Source organism: Anas platyrhynchos, chromosome 36, assembly GCF_047663525.1.
Source record: "Anas platyrhynchos isolate ZD024472 breed Pekin duck chromosome 36, IASCAAS_PekinDuck_T2T, whole genome shotgun sequence".
In the NCBI taxonomy this organism is placed as follows: domain Eukaryota; kingdom Metazoa; phylum Chordata; class Aves; order Anseriformes; family Anatidae; genus Anas; species Anas platyrhynchos.
Genome location: NC_092624.1, coordinates 3,218,607 through 3,238,171, shown reverse-complemented (window position 1 = coordinate 3,238,171; position 19,565 = coordinate 3,218,607). Strand labels below are relative to the sequence as shown.

At 54.8% G+C, this 19,565-nt stretch overlaps 1 protein-coding gene across 1 annotated transcript; it reads right to left on the bottom strand.

The window, feature by feature from the left end:
- Nucleotides 1–1,854: 1,854 nt before the first annotated feature.
- LIG1 (DNA ligase 1) lies at nt 1,855–8,750 on the bottom strand. The gene is made up of 23 exons (XM_038179188.2): nt 8,692–8,750; nt 8,517–8,561; nt 8,214–8,394; nt 7,080–7,222; nt 6,893–6,979; nt 6,218–6,274; nt 5,946–6,118; nt 5,688–5,854; nt 5,519–5,595; nt 5,332–5,423; nt 5,126–5,225; nt 4,792–4,877; nt 4,585–4,700; nt 4,398–4,493; nt 4,200–4,310; nt 4,027–4,098; nt 3,793–3,937; nt 3,615–3,697; nt 3,387–3,539; nt 3,257–3,310; nt 3,033–3,176; nt 2,852–2,944; nt 1,855–2,732 (listed from the first exon to the last, which is right to left on the bottom strand). Exons 1-23 carry the CDS (start codon nt 8,706–8,708, stop codon nt 2,652–2,654), a joined length of 2,373 nt encoding a protein of 790 aa, XP_038035116.2. The 5' UTR covers nt 8,709–8,750; the 3' UTR covers nt 1,855–2,651.
- Nucleotides 8,751–19,565: the final 10,815 nt, after the last annotated feature.

Below are 19,565 nucleotides of genomic sequence, written 5' to 3'. Positions count from 1 at the left end.
CGTACGAGGAACGGCTGAGGGCACTGGGCCTGTTCAGCCTGGAGAAGAGGAAGCTGAGGGGAGACATCATCACAGTCTACAACTTCCTCGTAAGTGGGTGTCGAGAGGCAGGAGACCTTTTCTCCATTAACACCAGTGACAGGACTGCGGGAACGGGGTTAAGCTGAGGCAGGGGAAGTTTAGGCTTGACATCAGGAGGAGGTTCTTCACAGAGAGGGTGGTTGCACACTGTAACAGGCTCCCCAGGGAAGTGGTCACTGCACCGAGCCTGTCTGAATTTAAGAAGAGATTGGACTGTGCGCTTAGTCACATGGTCTGAACTTTTGGGTAGACCTGTGCGGTGTCAAGAGTTGGACTTGATGATCCTTAAGGGTCCCTTACAACTCAGGATATTCTATGATTCTATGATTCTTCGCTCCACCCTCCGTGCTGCTTACTCAGCACACCCAGCGCCCCTGGTGCTGCCAATATGTAAGGCTCCAGGTTATGATGCCAAGGGGAATATCACTAACAGATTCCTTGCATATCTGCCAGGTCTCACCCTTGGATTTTCCTCAGTGCTAAAACTTTTTTTAATATCTGGACAAAGCTTTAGTTTCAATGTCACCTAAATTATTCCACGTGCCTGGAGCAGGAAATTGAGACTCCTGCAGTGCTCACAGGCTGCTGTGGGTAAAGGGATGCTTGGGGTTCAAGAGCCCCCAGATGGGGGGCAAAAGAGGCAAAGGGGAGAGGATTTCTCTTGGGCAAGCCCCATGGAGGATGGGGGTGACAACGGCCATCACAAATCCCTGCCCACCACCACCCTGGGGTGTGCTCGTGGCAGGCTCCTTGTGCTGGGTGGCCAAGGGGCTGGGGCTGGGACCACCGTCAGTGTGGATGTTTCTGTGACTTTTAGGGACCAGCTCAGAACCTCCCTTCCTTCCAGGTTCCTAACCCACAGGATTCTTCCACACTGATCCCCTAAGAGGCCCAAGTTTGCTCTCCTGAAGTCCAGGGTCACAACCCTTTTTGCCCTGAGCCTTGTTTTGTCCTTTTCCCACTTCAAACCTAGTTTAAAACCCTATGAAGCAGCCCTGCTAACCACTGGGCAAAAACCCTTTCTGTCCCCTCAAAGAAAAGTGCTCCTCGTCAGGCTCGGTGCCACGCAGACCTTCCCATGATCAAGAAACCCAAAACTGTGTCGGCGGCACCAGCCTTGGAGCCACGCATGGAACTGGACCTCCCACCCTAAACTCTGCTGGTGGGGTGACTGCTGGTGACTATAGGGCGGTGGTGGTGGCCCTGCTCCAGCGCCTGGGAAAACCTCAGAAATAATAAAAAATAAAATAATAATAAAAAAAATAAAATAATAAATAAAAAAATAAATAAACAAATAAAATAAAAAAATAAATAAACAAATAAAATAAAAAATAAAAAAAATAAAAATAAAATAAAAAATAAAATAAAAAACAAAACAAAATAAAACAAAACAAAACAAAATAAAATAAAATACCACTCTCTCCCCCCCACCCCCCAGAAAGCCCTGCATGGAGGCTGCTGGGGGGAGACACAAGGGGTGAGAGCACCTGGGGAGGATTTCAGGAGTTATTGAGGGTTCTGGAGGCGACCAGGAAAACGAAGGAGAGGCATGGGGAAGAGGCAAAAGGGATATGGGGCAGGAGGGGGGCACAGGGCAGTGCCAGGGAGATGGCTTAGGCAGGAATCTCGGGGCAGGGGGTGAATAGGGGGCAGCACAACTAGGAGGGGAGGAGGAAGGGGTTATAGGGTGGTGAGAAGCAGCACAGCCCCACGCCACCCCCCCCTTTGTTACCCCCCCCCCCAGCCCCAGGAACCAGCAGTAAATAAAGGAGGTAGTAAAAAAAACAGCCCCTGGCTTTATTAGGGGCAGCTCCTTAGGGACACGGTAGCAGAGGGGATGGGTGAGGGGACACTGTCCACGAGAGGCACGTGGGGACCCTGGTACTGGAGGGGAAGCACTTGGGGACCCTGGGGACAAGGGTGGACCACAGCCCGCCCCCCCCAGCCACTGCAGTGGGGGAGAAGCACACGGGGATGGGGCAGGGGCATGCCCTGGGGTCCCCTTGCTGGAGGAGAGGGCTGTGGGGACACCAGGGACGGAGGATGGCCGTGTTCCAGCATCCCTGTCCCAGCAGGGAGGTATATGAGGACACGAGGTGGGGGCAGACGGGTAGCCTGGGCAGGATCAGGCCCTAGGGACCCCAGGCTGGAGGGGAGGGATGTGGGGACCCCAGGGAAGAAGGGCTACATATGGGGGGTCCCTACTATGGGGAAGGGGAAGGCAGGGGGTACCCGAGGGATAGAGGGGGAGCCCTGGGACCCCATAGATTGGGGAGGGGGAATCCTAGGGTCCCTGTTATGGAAGAGAGGGGCAGGGGGACCCCAGGGATAAAGGGTGACCACATCTGTGCATCCTTGTCCCTGATGGGACCCCCGAAAGGGGAAGGCAGGGAGGGTTTGGGGGGGTGGGCTAAGGGGGCAGGGACCTGGCCCTGCCTGGAGTGACACCAAGTCCCAGTGTCCCCATCCCCAGGGTAGCCCTCAGGGACAAGGTCAGGCCCCAGTGTCCCCACCCCGTGCCCCCCACAGTAGGGGGGCTCTGGGGGGGTCCCTACAGGGGCCGTGGTATCTCAGTAAAACTCCTCGTCCTCCCCTTTCTCTGCCTGCTGCTGGTTCTGGATCTGCTGCTGCTTCTTGTACAGCTCAGCCACCTGCAGGACAGGGAGAGGAGGTGGTGACACCCCGCTTTCTTGTGTCCCCCCCCACCTCCCACACACACACACACACCACGGGGACACCCCAGGCTCCCTCCCCATCCCCTCCCCAGCACCTGGGTGCTGCTGGTGGCCTCCTCGGGCTTCTTGTCCTCCCTCACGCGAAGGAACCGGGGGAAGCGCAGCGAGATGCCCTTCTCCTCGTCCACCTTGGGGACACCCAACAGGGCTGAGATGCCACCGGGGCCGAACACAGGGAGCCCTCCGCCCCCCACCGTGTCCTCCTGCCCCACTCACCAGCCCCACGGCTGCCCTATAGACGGGGGAGATGGAGAGGTCCCCGCACTTCACCTCCCAGACCTGCACTGCTGCCAGCCAGCGGTCGGGGGCTGCCCCGCTGTCCCAGCGGTAATAGGGACGTGGCTGGGCCAGGACGTGCTCCTGGAGGGTGACACCAAGGGACAGCATCAGGAGCCAGCCCGGCGCTCGCCCCCGAGGTGCCGCTTCTCCAGCAAGTCCACCTTGAGGAAGCCGTAGTGCTTCTCCAGGCTCTCCTCTGTGAAACCGGTGCCAATCTGTATGGAAGGACAAGGAAGGGTTCGGGAGGTCCCCGGCGACGTCCCCAAGCCCACGGGTGGCCCCAGGGGTCACCTTGCAGATGCTCTGGTACTCCTCGCTCTCCTCGTCGTAGCAGGCCAGCAGGAAGCCCCCGTAGATGCCTGCACGCTTGCCCTTGCCCAGGTAGGCGCCGATGACCACCAGGTCCAGCGTGTCCCCAAGCCCGTCCAGGTAGTCCTTCTTCAGCTGGAGGAAGAAAGAGAGAGGGGAAGGGGGCTCGGAGACACAGGGACAAACCGCGAGGGGGTCCCCACCGCTCACCTTCAACCACTTGTGCGACCGCTTGGCGATCTCGTAGGTGGCGTCCACCTCCAGGGTCTTCACCATGAGGCCCTCGCAGGAGGCTGGGGGCACCCACAGCCATCGTCACCCGGGGAAGAGGGGGGGGGACAACGGGGACGCGACACCGACCCCGCTCCCCCCCGGTGGCCTCGCTCACCCTTGATGGCCTTGTCGAGGAACTCCGAGACCTCCTCGGCGCTGCGGGTGTCGGCGGAGGTGGCAAAGACGAACTCGCCCTCCACCTCCTCGAAGGACTCCCGCAGGAGCTTGCGCCGCGCAGACAGGGGCTGCCGCACCAGGGGCTGCAGGGGGACACCCCCCCGGGGGGCACAACGTCACCACCACCCCCCCCAGGGGACTTAATGTCCCCCCTCCAGGGCCGCACACTCACCTCCCCGTTGAGGTAGAGCAGGTCGAAGGCGTAGAGGCAGACCTGCACCTTGATGGCAGCGGCGTCCACGTCCTGCGGTGGGGTGGGACACGTTGTTGGGGGGGGAAAGGGGACGGGGGTGTCACGGCACTGGCTAGGTGCTGTCTCCCCGTGTCCCTGCTCCCTGCTCTCACCTTCCTCTTCCTCGTCATCAGCACCTGGAAGGGCTGGATCTGCCTCGTGGTCCGATCCCACGCCACGGCCTCCGCATCCAGGATGCAGGAGCGCACGCCGGGCTTCAGCACCTGGGGGAAGGGAAATGGGGGGGAAGGGGGGCTGGTGCTCAGCATCAAATGAGCCCCCCGAAATCCCCCCAGCTCCCCCCCACCTGCCTTGGGGATGCGGTCCACGAGGTCGGGGTACTTGGCGGTGGTGTTCTCCTGGTTGCGGCTGTAGATGAAGACGGCCCCGCTCTCCAGGACGTGGATCTGGGGGTGGGGGGGAAACACAACGCATGGAGGTGATGAATGAGGGGGGGCAGCACCCCAAGGACCCCCCCCATACCCCCCAAAGCCTTACCTGGGCTCGCTCGCCGTCATATTTATACTCGCAGGTGAACGCTGCCTCCTCGAAGCGCTTCAGCAGCTCCCCTACGCCACGGGCAGGCTGGGCCAGCATGGGCTTCAGGGGGACACCTTGAGGGGGGGGAGAGGGACAGGATGAGGCCGGGACCCCCCCAAAAACCCCCCTCCCAAGACCCTCAGACCTCCCCTCACCCCGCAGTACCTGGGGTGATGCCGCAGTGCTGGGGCAGCTTCTCCAGCCCGTGCTCCAGCAGCACCGGGACGATGGCAGCGTAGTCAGGCAGCTCGCTGCGGGGACAGCCCCGGTGTCCCCTCCTTGTCCCCATGTCCCTTCCCTGTGTCCCCTCCCTGTCCCCGTGTCCCTTCCCACTCCCTGTGTCCCTTCCCTCTCCCCGTGTCCCAGACCCCTTCCCAATAGGACAAAAGGGGACCCTGGGGGATGAAAGGGGATCGAAGTGACAAAAGGGGACCCCGGGGGACAAAACGGGGACCCTTAGGGGGGGGAACCAAAGCGGGGGCCCCCCAGGGGACCTCACCAGAAGGTCTGCTTGAGGATGCGGCTCTGCTCCTCCAGCCATGCCCTGCGTGCCTCGGGGGCCATGCCCTGCCCGGCATCCAGCACAGCCGGTGGCCACCCTGAGATTTGGGGGACATACAGCCACGGTGTCACCACCTGGGTGTCCCCCCCGTCACCACCCTCACCACCAAGCATCCTCGGGGTGTCCCCAGCAGCCAGCCTCACCTTGCCCCGGGGGGGTGAGCGCCACGGCGTGCGCCAGGGCGGTGAGCACCGACTGCTCGGCCAGCCCGATGCGCAGCTTCCCACTGAGCGACCTGGGGGACGGGGCACAGCTCTGGGGTCGCTACGGGGCAGCCCCACACACTGTGACGCCCCCCCATCCTATAACCCCCCAACCCTTAACCCTCACCGGACGAGGTAGCGCGCCTCCGAGTGCCGGCAGGCGACGAAGAGCCCCTTGATGATGCCGATCTTCTTGTTGGCCGACTGCGAAACCCAAAGCACCGCTGGCACCCCCGGGGACGGGGACGCAACGGGTGACCCCCCCGTCCCCAAACTCTTTTTATCCTCGCACTCACGGCGTTGCCCGACATGGTGGCCATCTCCCGCAGCTTGCCCAGCACGCCAGCAGCACTGAGCGGGGCGGGAGCCACCACGGTGCGCTGGGTGCAGCGGCTGCTCTCTGCCACCAGCCCCAGGTCCCCCTTGTCCTGCGCCTCGCTGCGGATCTGCGCCAGCTGCCGGCCTGCGGGGACGTCACCCCCCCCAAAAAATCTCAGGATCCAAAGGGGAAGGGGAGGCGTTAAGGGGGTGTCCCCATGAGTTCGGGGCCGTACCGGTGGCCTGGGCGAGGGCGCGGGTCAGGAGGCTCTCGCCGATGCCCAGCTCCAGCCCCTCGGAGGGGGCCCCCGGGCGGTTGAGGCAGAGGCGCAGGCAGGGCAGGAGCTCCCCCGGGGACAGGGCCAGCACCGAGCGCAGGAAATTGCTGAGGGTCTCGATGATCTTCAGCCTTTAGGGGGGGGTCAGTGAGAAGGAGAGGGGGGGTTACGTGTCGCTGTAGGCCTTTTCTTTCCAAAATAATAAAAAAAAAAAAGGCTCGGGGTCTCACCGGGCTGAGGCTTCCTCAATGCGCTCGAAGGTGCGAGCCACCGCCAGGTAGGGGACGCTGAAAAATTGGGGGGGGGGGGGGAGTTGGGTTGTGACCCCCCCTCCATGCTCAAAAAGCCCCTTCCTCCCCCACCCCAAGCCTCTCCAACCCCCCCATCCCACCCTCCCATCCCCCCATCACCCATCCTATCCCCCCAACCCCCCCGGCCCCCCATCACCCATCCCATTTTCCCCCCACCCCCCATTTCACCGCCCCAGCCTCTCCCAGTCCCCCCAACCCCCCCATCACCCATCCCACCCCCCATCATGCCCCCACCCCATCACCCCCCCACCTCCCCCAAGCCCCCCAATCACCCACCCCACCCCCCTAACCCCTCTCTCTCCCATTACCCCCCCACCCCCCAATCTCCCCACCCCCCTCACCCCCCCACTCCCTAATACCCCCCCCACCCCTCAATCTCCCTGTAACCCCCCACCCCCCGACTCCCTAATACCCCCCCCACCCCCCAATCTCCCTGTAACCCCCCCACCCCCCCACCCCCATCACCCTCCCACCCCATTACCTCCCCATCACCCCCTCTACCCCCTCCCCATCACCCCAATGTCCCCTAATCTCCCTCCCCACACACCCCAAATCCCAGCCCCACCCTCCCCAAATTCTGCCCCCCCCCCCCACCTTTGCCCATGCCCCCAGCAGGCGTCCTGCAGCGGGTGGTACCCACTCCTGGCGGGGTCGTACTGGGACGGGTCCAGCGGCGGGGGGCTGCGGGGACACCACAGGGTGTGGGGGGGCAGCGGTGGCATGGTGGGGACCCCCAGCACCCATGGGTGCCCCCCACCCCCCCCACTGTGCTGTCACCCACCTGCTGGCGGCCAGAGGTCCCCGGTCCTGGTCACTGGGAGCCTGGCGGCAGCGCTTGGCGGGGGGGGGCCCGACCTCATCCCCCGGGACCCCCGGGGTGGGGGGGCACCGGGGGGAGTCGGGGGGTGGGGGGGGTACAGGGCCCTGTGAGGAGGGGGGGTTAGAGGGCACTGGGGGGTACTGGGGGAGGTACTGGGGGAGCTGGGAGGGTGCAGAGGGGTACTGGTGAGCTGGGGGGGCACTGGGACATGCTGGGAGGATACTGGGGGAAACTGGGGGGGTACTGGGAGGCACTGCGGGGGCACTGGGGGAGTGCTGGGAGGTGCTGAGGGAGACACTGGGGGGGTACTGGGGGGATGCTGGGAGGATACTGGGGGGGCACACTGGGAGGGCACTGGGGGAGATACTGGTAGAGATACTGGGAGGTGCTGAAGAGGGTACTGGGAGATACTGATGGAGCAGGGGGGGTACTGGGGGGCACTGGGGACATGCTGGGAGGATACTGGGGCGGCACTGTGGGGATACCGGGGGAGCTGGAAGGGTACTGGGCGAGCTGGGGGGATGCTGGGAGGCACTTGGGGGATACTGCAGGAGCCGGGGGGTTACTGGGGGCATGTTGGGAGGATTCTGGGGGGGCACTGGGAGGGTACTGGGGGGAACCAGGGAGACACTGGGGGCACACTGGCTGGCACAGGACAAGATACTGGAAGGACACTGGTGGGATACTGGGACTAACAGTGGAAGATGTAAGGGGTACTGGGATCAGGCTGGTGTGGTAATGGGGGGACTGCAGGGTTACTGGGGGAGGACTGGGAGATACTGGGGTGCCAGAGCAGGGCTGGGGCTGGACTGGGAAGGACTGAGAAGTGCACTGGGATGGGGTTGGGGGGTCACTGGGGGATACTGGGAGGGACTGGGACCAACAGCATAGCACTGGGGAACACTGGTATGGGACTGGGCGGGGGGGAGGGGTGCATGGGGTCACTGGGGGATACTGGGGCAGGACTGGGACGTACTGGGGTGCCTGAGCAGAACAGGGGCCAGACTGGGAGGCACTGGGGCAGGACTGGGAGGGACTGGGACCGGGGGTCATCAAGGGTCACTGGGGGGGTCATCAGGGGTCACCGGCGGTTACCGGGGGGTCTCTGACCGGGGTCCCGGGGGAGGGCGGCCCCCGCCCATCGGGGTCCCCTCGTTCCAGCGATGCCGGCTCCTGGGGGGGGTCCCGGGGGGGGTCCCGGGGGGGCTCCGCCGACGGCTCCGAGGAGGGGGAGGGGGCGCGGGGGGGGCCCTGCCCCTGCTGCTGGGCGGGAGCCCTGCGGTGGTGGCGGGGGGGGGTCATGGAGGGGGGGAGGGGCGCGGAGGGTGCACCCCCGACCCCCCCCCAGCATTTTGCCCCCCCCACCCCAAATCCCACCCCCCCCAGACCCCCACTCACGGGGCGGCGCCGCCGTCCGCAGCCCGGGGGGGGCCGAAGAAAGACCTGGAAAAGGGGGGGAGGGGAAGGGGGGGCGGTCACGGCCGGCACCGGGCGGGGGGGGGGAGCCCCGGGGGTGGGGGGGGGTCCCGTTTTTTTTTTGGGGGGGGGAGGGGGGGGTCCCGGCGCCGCTCACGTGATCCGCCGCTGCATGGCCGCCGCTTTTCGCGGGAAAAAAATCCAAGCGGGTGACGTCACCGGCGGCGGGGAGGGCGGGGGGGTGGGGCGAGCGGCGCGGGGGGTGCTGGGAGATGTAGTCCCGCGGGGGGGGGAGGGGTGGGGGCGGTGTCGCCCAAGGGGAAGCGCTGTGGGGTTGGGGGCTGTGTCCCCGTGGTCACGTGTTCCCTTGTTTCCATGTCCCCCAGTTGCCAGGTCCCGGTGGCCCCCTGTCCCCACGTCCCCCTGTCCCCACATCTCCCCGTCCCCCTGTCCCCATGTCCCCCTGTCCCCCTGTCCCTACATCCCCAAGTCCCCATATTCCCCTATTTGCAGGTCCCAGTGGCCTCCTTGTCCCCACATCCCACTGTCTCCACGTACCCCTGTCCCCACATCCCCCTGTCCCCATGTCCCCCATGTCCCACAGGTCCCAGTTGTAATACACAATAAATGTTTGTTCATTGTCTTTTGTAAAAACAAGGAGTTCTGTTTGAGGAATGGGAGTTGTGAAAACTCCATGCTGAAGTAAGGAGCTGTATAATGCTTGGCTAGGCACTATGAAAATTCCTTTGCTTAATGTAACAAAAAAGAGAACCCTCTCCCCTTCTCTCCTTCTGCATCTCAGTAGCCTCTTTTGTTCAAAAAACACTGCTGCAAAGTTCATGTAACCATCTCCTGATAAGTTGTTAAACTAGTGTATCAACATCCTGCCTCCCTGTCTCACGCTGGGCCAACATGACCAAATAAAGAAAGAAGTTGAACCACAACGCCGAGGAAGACTACGGCCTTCATCTTCACGACCACCAGAGGGACAGAGACGACCCCCTAGCAACAGTGCGCGCAGTCGCAGAATATACCAGGATGTGCTGCGTAATCCTGAAATCACCAAGATATAAAAAGGGACCCTGGGGGGGGTGAGGTGCGCGCCGTTGGCGGAGCCGAGACTCCCCGGCCGCCCAGCGCTGTTTTGCTTGCTGTTGCTTACTCAATAAATTCCTTTCTATTATTAAAGCAATGCTCTCTGAAAAATTAATTAAGAGGGAGCTTATAACACCAGTGGCCCCCTTGTCCCCACATATCCCTGTCCCCACATATCCCTGTCCCCGCATTCCCCTGTCCCCACATTTCCCTGTCCACATCTCCCCATGTCGCCCTATCCCCACATCCCCCTGTCCACATGTCCCCCAGTTCCCAGGTCCCAGTGGCCCCCTTGTCCCCACAGCCCCCTGTCCCCACATTCCCCAGTCCCCCTGTCCCCCTATTTGCAAGTCCCGGTGGCCTCCTTATCTCCACATCCCCTTGTCCCCACGTACCCCTGTCCCCCAGCCCTTCTGCCCCTATATCCCCCCATTCCCGTGTCCCCCTCATCCTGCGTCCTCCTGATGCCCCGTTCCCGTGTCCCCGTGTCCCTCCATCAGCAGTGTGCAGCCAGCAGGAGCGGGGAGGTGATCGTCCCCCTGTATTCAGCTCTGGTGAGGCCTCACCTCAAGTACTGTGTTCAGTTTTTGGCCCCTCACTACAAGAAGGACATCGAGGCCCTGAGATGTGTCCAAATAAAGGCTGCAAAGCTGGTGAAGGGTCTGGAACACAAGTCTTATGAGTGGCTGACAGAACTGGGGTTGTTGAGTCTGGAGGAGAGAGGAGAGACTTTATTGCCCTTTATAACTACCTGAAAGGAAGGTGTGGGAGCTGGGGATCGGCCTCTTCTCGCAGATAACTAGCAATAGGAAACAAGAGGGAATGGCCTCAAGTTGCACCAGGGGAGGTTCAGGCTGGAAATCGGGAGACATTTTGTCTCAGAAAGAGTAGTCAGGCATCAGGATAGGCTGCCCAGGGAGGTGGTGGAGTCACCGTCCCTGAGGGAGGTGTTTAAGGAAAGGCTGGATGTGATACTTAGGGACATGGTTTAGTGGGGGATATTGGTGGTAGGGGGATGGTTGGCCCAGATGATCTTGGAGGTCTTTTCCAACCCTAATGATTCTATGATTCTATGGTCACCGTCCCCAGTGTGACCACCCGATGTGGCTGGTGCTGGAGGCTGTGTCCTGGCCCTAAGAGGACCCCAAACAACCCAAGGCTCCCATGACATGCGGAAAACAGACTCCAGAACCTGTAAGATTGTAAAGTAGGTATTTTTGTTCAGTGCTGGGCAGCATGGGGAGTCGCCCCATCACAATCATGGTAGTTTGTCCAGTATTTATGTAGAAGGGGATACAGGATTAAGGAAACGCCTATACATATTCATACCCTTTCCCCCCAAAATTATTACGAGTTCTGAGAAATCATTTCCATCATCTCCGCCTCTAACTCCTCCCAGCTGCACATCCGTAGCGTCTTCTCATGGTCATGGGCCAGGGTCTTCGGGATGAAGACCTTACGTCTTCCTCATTAAGCACTTTTCACCTTGACCACAAAACTCATCTAGACCAGCTCTTGTTTGGCATGGGTTGAGCTATCTTCCTGTTTTACCAGATGAGTTCCTACTTGCACAACCACTTGTGTACATTCTATATCCTCTGTCTTGCGGTTAGCTACAAAATGTAAGCACAAGGCTATAAATATATTTCAAACTGCTGTTACCTTCTAAGTTTCAGTCCTCCCTGCCAGTCCCCCCTTTCCTAAATACAAGGTGAATTGTTTCACCTTTGACAGTCTAATTATTCAAAATTTTCTTAAAGTACTCCCTGTCTCTATTTGGTGCTTAAGTTTATTTTTCTTCCCTTATCTTTCAGGGTTGTCCTGTTGATACTCCCTACTTCAGTCCTGTCCCTGTGCTTGATTTACAGCGTACATCTGTGTTAGCTAAAATTTGCAAAATCAGCATTGCGCGACCTCTCTAGGTCTGCTATAGTTCTACAGTTAACCCTTTAGCACCTGTTTCTTACTTTAATCCCCCCCCTCCCTTTTTCTAAACCATTAGTAAAATATTCTACTTATTTCTACAAAATACTTTCTTTTTCTAAGAACTTCCTAAAGTATTTTCCTGATTCTGTCTTCTGGCAAAGTTGATGCTTTTTCCAGGATTCATCGTCGGCTGGGACATTCTTACTACAAAATATAAAACACTTTAGCAACAAAGCAGAATTCCTAAGATGATTAGTACAAATAATAATACAAATAGTTGTTTTAGCAACATTGGGCGACCATGGGGTTAATTTATTCCACAACTCTTGTGTTGTGGTTTAACCCAGCCAGCAGCTAAGCACCACACAATGGGGGAGAGAGAATCAGGAAAATGAAGCCATTGGGCTGAGATAGAGACAGTTTATTAGGACAGAAAAGAAAAGAAAATAATAATAATAATGATAATAGTACTACTAATAATAATGTGTACAAAACAAGCGATGCACTATGCAATTGCTCACCACCTGCTGACCGATACCGAGCCTAATCCCGAGCAGCCAGTCCCACCACCCCAGCCAGCCCCCATATTAATTGTTCAGCATGACTTTGTTTGGTATGGAATACCCCTTTGGCCAGTTTGAGTCAGCTGTCCTGGGTCTGTCCCCTCCCAGCTCCTGCTGCACCCCCAGCCTGCCTGCTGGCAGGACAGAGCAAGTGCTGCTCTGCAACAATTAAAACATCAGGGTGTTATCAGCACCCTTCTCATCCTAAATCCCAAACACAGCCCCCTGCCAGCTACTAGGAGGAAAATTAACTCTATCCTAGCTGAAACCAGGACATATATCCACCCCTTATTCCATACCATTTACATGTATGTCATGCTCAAGTTACACCCTTTCCAATACATTCCAATTAATCACCATTTTCATTTATGATATATAGAATGTCCACTGAGTTTGCATAGTCTGTGACTGACTTCAGGCTCCATCTGTCACAGCAGTCTTTTAGGGCAGAAGAGATGGTGTGTTACGTTGGATTGTCACACGTTGAAGCCTGTTCTTGTTTCATCACATCTCTGTGCTTGTCCATTTCTATCAAAATTCATTCATTATTATCTGTGTGGCTGTTACTGTGATACCATTAATATGACATTGACATATAGCAATAATAGTATTGATGACATACTATAAAATATGATGACATACAATATGATAACATACAATACAGTATTATATAATAATTAACATGGTACAATTCAATTCATGGGCTATTCTAACCCAGTGTTAATTGCCCTTGAGGTACACACCGGACCTCTCTATTCTTTTGCATTACCCACCAAGTGCATCCAGGTCCCTGAGCAAAAGCAACCCCACGAATGGGTTTGCCTTTTCCTGAGGCAGGAGTAGCTCTGACTGTTTTACCCAGCATATTTCTTACATGCAGTACAGGAACTTTATCCCCATCTACAGTACGTAACAGGTTTGATTGGGCAGGTCCAGCTCGGTTGGCAGATCCCCTAGTATTGACTAACCAGGTGGCCTTTGCCAAATGCGTATCCCAGTTTTTGAACGTCCCAGCGCCCATTGCTTTCAAGGTAGTCTTTAACAGGCCATTGTATCGTTCAACTTTCCCGGAGGCTGGTGCATGATAGGGGATGTGATACACCCATTCAATACCATGTTCTTTGGCCCAAGTGTCTATAAGGTTGTTTCGGAAATGAGTTCCATTGTCTGACTCTATTCTTTCTGGGGTGCCATGTCGCCATAGGACTTGCTTTTCAAGGCCCAGGATGGTGTTCCAAGTGGTGGCATGAGGCACAGGATATGTTTCCAGCCATCCGGTGGTTGCTTCCACCATTGTAAGTACGTGGCGCTTGCCATTGCGAGTTTGAGGGAGTGTGATGTAATCAATCTGCCAGGCCTCTCCATATTTATATTTCAGCCACCGTCCTCCATCCCAAAGAGGCTTTGACCGTTTGGCTTGCTTGATTGCAGCACGTTTCACAGTCATGATTAACCTGTGCTATAGCATCCATGGTCAGATCCACCCCTCGATCACGAGCCCATCTGTATGTTGCATCTCTACCTTGATGGCCTGAGGTGTCATGGGCCCATCGGGCTATAAATAATTCACCTTTATGCTGCCAATCCAGGTCCACCTGAGCTACTTAAATCTTAGCAGCCTGATCCACCTGCTGGTTGTTTTGATGTTCTTCAGTAGCCCGATTCTTGGGCACATGAGCATCTATGTGGCGTACTTTCACAGCCAGGTTCTCTACCCGAGCAGCAATATCTTGCCACAATGCAGCAGCCCAGATGGGTTTGCCCCTACGCTGCCAGTTGTTTCGCTTCCATTGCTGTAACCATCCCCACAGGGCATTTGCTACCATCCATGAATCGGTGTAGAGATAGAGAACTGGCCATTTTTCTCGTTCAGCAATGTCTAAAGCCAGCTGAATGGCTTTCACTTCTGCAAACTGACTCGATTCACCTTCTCCCTCAGCAGCTTCTGCAACTCGTCGTGTAGGACTCCATACAGCAGCCTTCCATCTCCGATGCTTCCCCACAATACGACAGGACCCATCAGTGAACAGAGCATATTTCTTTTCATTCTCTGGTAACTGGTTGTACAGTGGGGCTTCTTCAGCACGACCCACCTCCTCCTCTGATGATATCCCAAAGTATTTGCCTTCTGGCCAGTCCATGATCACTTCCAATATTCCTGGGCGACTGGGGTTTCCTATTCAAGCCCGCTGAGTAATCAGTGCAACCCACTTGCTCCATGTAGCATCAGTTGCATGATGTGTAGAGGGAACCCTTCCTTTGAACATCCAGCCTAGTACCAGCAGTCAGGGTGTCAGGAGGAGCTGCGCTTCAGTACCGACCACCGCCAAAGCAGATCGAACTCCTTCATATGCTGCCAATATCTCCTTTTCAGTTGGAGTGTAGTGGGCCTCAGATGCTCCAATTCCAGGTGTATTGGACACACCTGCAAATGAAAGTAAATTGTGGCCTGCACTCTGCTGCTAGAGGGATGGAGAAAAATGCATTAGCGATATCAATTGTGGCGTACCACTTGGCTGCCTTTGATTCAAGTTCGTACTGAAGTTCCAGCATGTCCGGCACTGCAGCACTCAGTGGTGGCGTGACTTCGTTCAGGCCACGATAGTCCACTGTTAGTCTCCACTCGCCATTAGACTTTCACACTGGCCATATGGGACTATTGAAAGGTGAATGGGTCTTGCTGATCACTCCTTGGCTCTCCAATTGACGAATTAGCTTATGGATGGGAATCAGGGAGTCTCGGTTAGTGCGATATTGCCGCCGGTGCACAGTTGTGGTAGCGATTGGCACTTGCTGTTCTTCGACCCTCAGCAACCCCACAACAGAGGGGTCCTCTGAGAGACCAGGCAAGGTAGATAATTGTTTAATGCCCTCTGTCTCTAAGGCAGCTATACCAAAAGCCCACCGGAACCCTTTTGGGTCCTTGCAATATCCTCTTCTAAGGTAGTCTATGCCAAAGATACATGGAGCATCCGGGCCAGTCACAATGCGGTGCTTTTGCCACTCATTCCCAGTCAGACTCACTTCAGCCTCCAATATAGTTAACTGCTGGGATTCCCCCATCACTCCACAAATATAGATGGGCTCTGGCCCTTTATAGCTCGATGGCATTATAGTACATTGTGCACCGGTGTCTACTAAAGCCTTATACTTCTGTGCGTCTGACATGCCAGGCCATCGAATCCACACAGTCCAATAAACTTGATTGTCCCTTTCCTCCCCCTGGCTGGAGGCAGGGCCCATCTAATCCTGGTCAGAATCTTCATTTCTGTGTCTGGAGGACTGCCTGCTGGAAGTTGGAGCAGCAAGTTTCTCAGACAACCCCTTTTTTCCCGATTGTTTTTCTTTGCAACTCATGTACCTGTGCCTGTAGGGTCGAGGTAGATTTTCCATCCCATTTTCTCATGTCCTGTCTATGGTCATGTAGGTAAAACCACAGCATGTCGTGTGGTGTTTACCCACCATACCGTCTTCCTTGCACAGATGGACGCTTACCCCTGATAGCTGAGACACTGCTTTGTACAGGTGGGGAGGAAGATAGATTCTCTTTAAGTTGGTAGAACTCTTCCTTTCCCTCACAGCTGAGAGGAGACGCCTCCAGAGGCTGTGAGATCGTGCTCCATCTCCAATTGCTTTGTCAATGCCTGCATCTCTAGCAAGGCATCCCAGCCACCTGGCTTCCTTGCCCTGTAATTCCACACAATTGGCTCCAGTGTCCCAGCACCGGAGCAGCCAGGTGACAAGCTGCTCACCCATGCAATGACCAGAATCTTTTTGCATGTCCCGTAGCTCACACTGGTATAGGTTTCGGGTATTTCCTGTTGTTTTTGCAACATCTTCATCCTCCTGTTCCTCTGATGGCCTGGCCTCATCTTCTCCAAGCTTAGTCTTAGCAGGAGTTTCTCTGCATTCTAAACAATCCGACTCTAAACCATTTTTTCATCTTGGTTATGGGTGCAACTGACACTGGTACAGTTTGTTTCGCTGGCTCAGCCTCGGGGACTGTTTTAGGGCTTGGAGTGGCTGCTGGGCCTGTCTCAGAGGTTGAAGTGGCTGCCGGATCTGTCACTGGGGTTATATTGGCATTGAGTGCAGCTTGGTAAGCATAGGCCAAGCCCCAGCACGTTGCAGTGATTTGTGTATGTCTGGTACTGCCAGGGTGATGACACCCTTTTTTCAAGCACTGTTCCATTTTTTTAGGATTTCTCAGTTGTTCAGGTGTAAATTTCCAAAGCATTGGAGGTGCCCACTGCTCTAGATGCCTGCCCTTATCCTCCCACTCTCCCTGCCACTCATAACTATCCTGCCTCAGGACAGATCTCTGGATGACACTCTTAAGTATTTGTTTAACCTTAGACAAAAGCGCACTCAGGAGACATAACAATGAGAACATGCTGGTGTGTACATCCCAAGGATATTTGAAATTTTGGAAAGCTACCATAACTCGCCTGGAGGAGAACAAAGGAAGAGTGAACAAGTGGGAAAAAACATCTTCCCCCTCCATAGAATGGATGCCTGAAGAAAAAGCATGTAAGGTGTAATTATTAAGGGTTTCTGAGGTAGCGTTCCCAAATTATGGAGTTGATGACAATGCTGAGTACAAATACCAGATAAGTTTAATGGCTGGTAATTTTATCATATCATAAAACAGTGATACACAGTACAGCAAAATAATACCAAACCCCAGAAGTGATAAGCAAAATAATACCAAACCCCAGAAGTGATAAGCAACACAACAGAGAACACATACACTAAGTAATGTGCTATATAATTTGATTCAGAAAGCAGGCACAGCAGACTAGATCACAAAAATTGGCATTGAGATTAGCTACTATTAAACTGATGTAATGCTTATCAGAATCTTGTTTTAACACACTCTAGTCAGATCTGTTGTTATCTCAACCCTTTGTGCCCCACGTTGGGCGCCAAAAAGGACTGTTGTGGTTTAACCCGGCCGCGGCAGCTAAATACCACACAGCCGTTCGCTCACCCTCCCCCCTCCCTCTCTGGGGTGGGGGAGAGAAACGGGAAAGTGAAGCCTGTGAGTTGAGATAAAGACAGTTTATTAGGACAGAAAATAAAATAATAATAATAACGATAATAGTACTACTAATAATGTAGAGAAAACAAGTGATGCACAATGCAATTGCTCACCACCCGCTGACCGATGCCCAGCCTAACCCCGAGCAGTCCGGCCCCCTCCCCCCAGCTAGCCACCCCTATATATTGTTTAGCATGACGTCAGATGGTATGGAATACCCCTTTGGCTAGTTTGGGTCACCTGTCCTCAGTCTGTCCCCTCCCAGCTCTTACTGCACCCCCAGCCTGCCCACTGGCAGGACAGAGCAGGAAGCTGGAAAGTCCTTGGCTTGGTGTAAGCACTGCTCTGCAACAATTAAAACATCAGGGTGTTAATCAACATCAGGATATTAATCAACATTATTCTCATCCTAAATCCAAAACACAGCACCCTACCAGCTACTAGGAGGAAAATTAACTCTAGCCTAGCTGAAACCAGGACAAGTAGCCCTATCCTGAGATACTTGATGGAGAACTTTGGCATGTTCCCAAATTTTCTGAATGTTGGTCTCTATTTCCCTAGATCTGTCAATGTAGGTGCAACAACTGGTATTGATTAAAGTACAGACTCTCCTACACTGGCTGTTATGATATCGAGGGCCATCCTGTTCTGCATTACTACTCCTTTCAAGGAATGTGTAGGAACTTGAAAATTACTTTCAAGTAATTTTCCAGGTGAAAGAGAGCTACCGTGGTAGAGTTTACTATTATTTTGATCTCAGCCAAAATATTCACTATGGCTCTTTTTAACTGATACACACCTAATGAGGAAATGCCACCACGTAGGAGGTCATGATTTCATCCCCAGCCTGTGTGGAAATTCCTTTCTGTATTCCACAGAGTTGTCCATACAAGATTTCACATGGGCTTAGTCCTTCCTTCGCTCTTGGCTTAGTTCATATGCGCAAGAGAGCCGAAGGGAAGGACTGAGGCCAGGCCTAGTTTCTTGCCCCAATTTATGTTTCAGAGGTTCACAAAAATATGCCTTCTCACTTTGACCGGTTGCCCCTTCTACCATGACATAACCATTTCCCAGGGGCATCAAGGCTTTGTTTAAGACTGAATACATTGTCCCCGTGTCAACCAAAAATTCTACCTTCTTTTGCTCCTTCCCTAGCTTCATTATAACCAGTGGATCCGCTAGGGTGGATTCCCCAGGTCCCCGTCAGTCTTCCTTCATGTGGGCCACTATTCTTCTTTTCTGATTGTTTCGTCCCATCTTGCCTTTCCATTTTTCTGGGCATTCATTTTTCCAGTGGCCAAACCTTTTGCATATCGCACACTGGTCCCTGCCTAATCGAGGCGGTCCGCTTCTAGACTTCCTTTGTTCATCCTCCCTAACAAACACCACCACCTTTATTTGTCCTCGTTTATAATCCTCCTCTCTGTTCCTGAACACTCTCCATGCTTCATCCAGCAATACTTCCAGGTTTCTACTTTCTGGGGGATGCAGCTTTTGGAGCTTGCGCTTAATATCACCTGTAGACTGTTCCAAAAACAAGAAGACTAACTGCTGTATTCCTACCTCTGACCAAGGATCCAGCGGTGTGTTGTGGCGCATCACATCCCTTAATCGATCTAAGAATTCGGATGGGGACTCAGAGGGACCTTGTCTGGTTGCATATAGTGCTGACCAGTTTATGGTTTTGGGAATGGCCCTCTCCATTCCTTTTGAAATCCACCCCTGATATGCCTGCAACCTCTCCATGTCTGCGGATCTATTTGCATTCCATTTTGGATCCTGAAGGGGAAAGTATTCCTTAACATTCCCTCCGGTAGTTTTATAATGATTCTCAGCCAAATCCCCTGCAGTTTTTAAAATTAGTTGTTTCTCCTTTTCTGTCATACATTCTAATAATAACTGCACGTCATTCCAATCGAGATTGTAATGTTTTACAATAAACTGGAAGTGTTTGGCTACACGTACCGGATCATTTCTGTAATCCTTGGCAACCCTTTCCCATGCTCCTAAATCGGTGGTGGAAAAGGGTATCTTAGTTACTATCGTCCCTCCACCCGACCCTGCTGCCTCCCGGAGAGGCTCTTGTCCAATGCTACGTGCTGAACAGCATTGCTTCAGATTAGCTTTAAATTCTTTATTATTTTCTCGCTTGAGGATGTGCTCCATAGGGATCTGTAGTGGCAATATTCCACAGTCCCTTTGCCACTCCGGGTGGTTTTGGAGGGTGAAAAACATATCTGCATACACCACTTCATCCCATTTTCCTTCTCTCCTCAAAAACAACATTAATTGCAAGATAGTGTTATAGTCAATTGATCCATAAAGCGACCATTTAGCTCCATCCTTAAGCTTATACAGTGGCCACCACTGATTGCGATACTTAATGAGAGTTCTCTTACTTTCTGT

Bases quoted from the DNA above. Each gene is read 5' to 3' on its own strand.
- LIG1 (XM_038179188.2), bottom strand. The intron at 7,223-8,213 runs GTAACCGCCGGT...CCCTCCTCACAG, and splicing joins CCCCGGTCAGAGACCCCCCG to GGCCCTGTACCCCCCCCACC. The intron at 3,311-3,386 runs GTGACCCCTGGG...CCTTCCATACAG, and splicing joins AGTACCAGAGCATCTGCAAG to ATTGGCACCGGTTTCACAGA.